General features: G+C 46.3%; 2 protein-coding genes across 2 annotated transcripts; one reads left to right on the forward strand and one right to left on the reverse strand.

The window, feature by feature from the left end:
• Positions 1-101: 101 nt before the first annotated feature.
• On the forward strand, positions 102-1,498 carry PHALS_06498 (uncharacterized protein; the record flags this gene model as incomplete). Its single annotated transcript, XM_024719793.1, has 5 exons — positions 102-131; positions 200-240; positions 312-458; positions 529-1,214; positions 1,281-1,498. 5 exons carry the CDS (start codon positions 102-104, stop codon positions 1,496-1,498), a joined length of 1,122 nt encoding a protein of 373 aa, XP_024585056.1.
• A 325-nt stretch (positions 1,499-1,823) lies between these two features.
• On the reverse strand, positions 1,824-2,310 carry PHALS_06499 (uncharacterized protein; the record flags this gene model as incomplete). The annotated part of the gene is made up of 4 exons (XM_024719794.1): positions 1,824-1,903; positions 1,976-2,050; positions 2,143-2,178; positions 2,280-2,310. The coding sequence occupies 4 exons, from the start codon at positions 2,308-2,310 to the stop codon at positions 1,824-1,826; spliced, it is 222 nt and encodes a 73-aa protein (XP_024585057.1).
• Between the last annotated feature and the right edge of the window lie 1,247 nt (positions 2,311-3,557).

Genomic DNA, 3,557 nt, shown 5'->3' on the forward strand with positions numbered 1-3,557 from the left:
ACTGCGACCTCTTCTCAGCTGCGTCACTGTGGGCGAATAGAGGGAGGCGTTCTCCATACAGATACAGCAGAAACACTTGAGCGTGTCATCTACGCCAGACTATGGGAAATTCATGCACACGTGACAGCGAGGTACAAATAGAGCGCAGAGTATGCGCGCAATTTCAGTACTTATATTCTGTCGCTTGTTCTGCTATCAGTCACAAGTCATTTTAGGCGATCATGCCGCAATACTTCAAAGGTAAAGCGTCGTATTGCTTGCTCATGGCTTGATTTTATATATGAAGATGTCTGATCTTTTGGCTGCTGTAGACGGAACGATCGTGATCGAGCACGAGAACAGGAACCTGCACGTGGTCGATGGTCGGCACCGGATGCCGAGATTGTTGATCTTGACACTTTATTAGAAGCTCCCTCTCCGTCAGCCAGCAAAATGGCGGCACGACGTCGCCGCAAGAAGTGCGTTATTTGTTTACAAGCTTATTCCTATTCGTGTATTATTTTAACGCGAGCTCTGTCGAATCGATAGACGCCAGTCTCTTTCGGAGCGCTTTCACGGACCACGACGCCATGCCTCGAACAATGCTTGTCCCCCTCGCGCGCCTTCGTTTGACGAAAGAAATTCGGCGGCTCGATCGCGATTGTATCGTAGTCGCACGGAGACTGGCCGACGCCCCATGATGATGCTTCCTGATGAACCACCAGTGCCTATTTATCGCTCATATGAAGACCCTGGATATCTGGCTGGGGATCCTTTCGAACTGCAGCCTTTTGACACTGACTGTATTCTCGGCAGTCCAATTAATTCTCCGTCTGTAATTCACGCACGATGGGGAGAACCCGTGGATGATCCTGATGAGGAAAATATGTGTACAGATTTTTCGCCTAATCCATTTAAATTGGGTTTTTGTATCAACTGCATGAAGCAACACGATATTAAAGAAGATGGACAGGTTGCAAAAGTTAAGGAGTACAAACGAATCGCTCGTCCCACAATCTCAAAGACGGCGGCTAACGCCTTGGACAATCCCAGTGCTATTCCAATTCCAAGAAGCTCCGTTACAATGCTGTCAGACAGTGGACGGGAGAGTGACATTGATTTAGCTCAACTTTTAGCTCAGAGGAGAGATGTGCTCACAAGGTTAAACATTTTGAATCAACAACATGCTAAAATGAAGAAGGCGCAGGCTACAGGAACCACAGGACGCAGAGCCGGTACCTTAGATCATTGTTATTTAGCTCGGATGAAAATTTTGGTTTAATCTTGCTTACGTTTTATAGATCGCCATACGACTATCAATTTTGGAGACAATCCGCGGACAAGTTTGCGGCGGGTAGGCACACGACCACCAGGATCGGGTCCAATCATTACTCGTGGCACGCCGGGGAGTTTGGCACAAAAGCCGATATCCACGAACAATTTTGGGGCGTCAAAAAGTGTGAATATGGCCTCGCGCTTATATGACGATGAAGAGCCTGCGCTGAATGTGTGGTTGTAGAGCTTTGGAAACCTTTGAAATGGTTGTGCTTGGACGTCTCGCCTTATTAAACGCCTTGGAGTTTGCTGCGAATGAATGCTAGAGACCCATATATATTGTACCAGTAATTTGGGGTTGCAAGGTGATTCGCCATACTGATTGACGAGTGCAGTCAACATAGGAAATGAGTTTTGTGGGATGGACTTCAGTGAGCGAAGAAGAAGCAAACCAGAGCTAGGATACTCTGGAAAGAAGGAGAGAGAACTTTCATGAGCCTCATTGGAAGGCTAATGCAAGACGCGACTTAATAATGTAATATGAGCACCGTAGTATGATCTCTCCGTTTTCAGTTCACGCGCCGCAACAACGTTGTTACTTGATATGAACAAAGCCAAACGGCATCCATACATTTGCCCTCTATCACTACTACATGCAACAAAATTCAGGGAGAAGCCTTTTAAATCATGACCTCGAAAGTCAGTGACGACAATACAACACCGTTTGAGTGAAGGCTAAATGATTGCCTTTCCATTTGTGCAACGTCGTTTATCGGTGGCAAAGAGTCTTTTGAATCTACTACCATTTAAGACTAACTGAACAAGCATTAAATAACGTTAAAGACTTTATGCGTTAACATACCCTTAGACTTTTTCCCACTCAGCAACTGCGAGATGAGTTACGAAATATGCGCTTAGATGTACCTATTTTAAAAATTAATCACGATACAAAAAATTTAATAGGATCTATCTGTCACCTTATGTTGACTACTATTAGCTTCGCAACTGAAACTTCCAAAGCTCACCTCTCACTTTCACTTTAGCTGACACCCTCATGCCCTCATAACACTACACACCCTTCATAGAGGTAATGTTGTCGAGCCATGAACGGGGTCTGGGTGGGAAGGGTGTGGATCACACAAGATGGTGTGAACAATTGTGTGGCTACACTTTAACAAAAAGACAGTAGTTAAGGTTTCTAAAGATTTAGATATAGGTGGTGTTGCCGCAAATAAAACCGAAAAAAACACTTTACGTTTTGAACGGAAAAGTTAATTTGTAACGAGGTTGGACGTACCCAGAGTGTAACGGAGTTACACGTACCCTAGTATGAAAGGGCGGATGGTCTGACCAGACAAAGATGTGGACTACACAAGTTGGTGTAATCACACAATGGTGTAGCAACACCGTGACAAGAAGCCACTGTGTAGCAGGACTGCCAGTAGTTCGAGGTTCAACTATTTGATTAGAAAAACCTGATGTTTTAGATATAGGCGACTCTGCCGCAAACAAACAATAAATACAGTTTCAATTTTGAACAGAAGAGCGCCGTTACCTTGGTAATGGTATTAAGTACTCTTGAAGGCAGCGGATAGCGATCCGCTGCACTCGTACTGGTTCTTGTATTGAACGTAAGGTCGGTGACCTAAGCTTAGATTCCTTTTAGCAAAGAGCTTCGGCAGCCCCGCTGCACTTGGTAGCACTCGTAGTCCGTCTACGCCTGAGTCGTTACGACTGATCCTCTGTGAGGATGGAGCAATACTCCTATTTGCCCCAGGGTATGAAGGACGGGCTTGACAAGCTGATATCCCTGCTTGGCCGTGAGGGCGTGTAACACCTTGTTTTGCAAGGGTCCGAAGCGATAAACGCGCACTTTGAGGCGTTTTCGTGCTGTGAAAATGCTCTGCAAGAGCACCTACAGCAGGTGTCGACTGCATTCATGACGCTACCGTCGAGACGGATGACTCCTCCGACCCAGGCCGCTCATGGTACCTTCGAGAGTAATAGGGAGAGAATCAACTGCTTTGAGTAAGAGAAGCGGAGATGGCTATAGTAACCGCCTTGCTCCAGAACGAGCAAAGCTTGTGGCGCAAGCAGTCTCCAAGCTCGGGGTCGAGCGCGAAAATGGGCACTAACGTGCGGTGCTTCGGTTGAAACGGCGTTCCTCTCCTGGAAGGAGCTGAAGTGTTAGCTTCTGCGAGTGTTCTCGCCGCATAACCAGGCATATCGCGTGTGATCACGTTTCCATTGACACAAAGGGGAGAGCTAAATTGAAGCTTTGATGATCAAAGATCTTCAGTCTT

Source organism: Plasmopara halstedii (genome assembly GCF_900000015.1).
Source record: "Plasmopara halstedii genome assembly, contig: Scaffold_2970, whole genome shotgun sequence".
Taxonomy (NCBI): Eukaryota; Oomycota; class Peronosporomycetes; order Peronosporales; family Peronosporaceae; genus Plasmopara; species Plasmopara halstedii.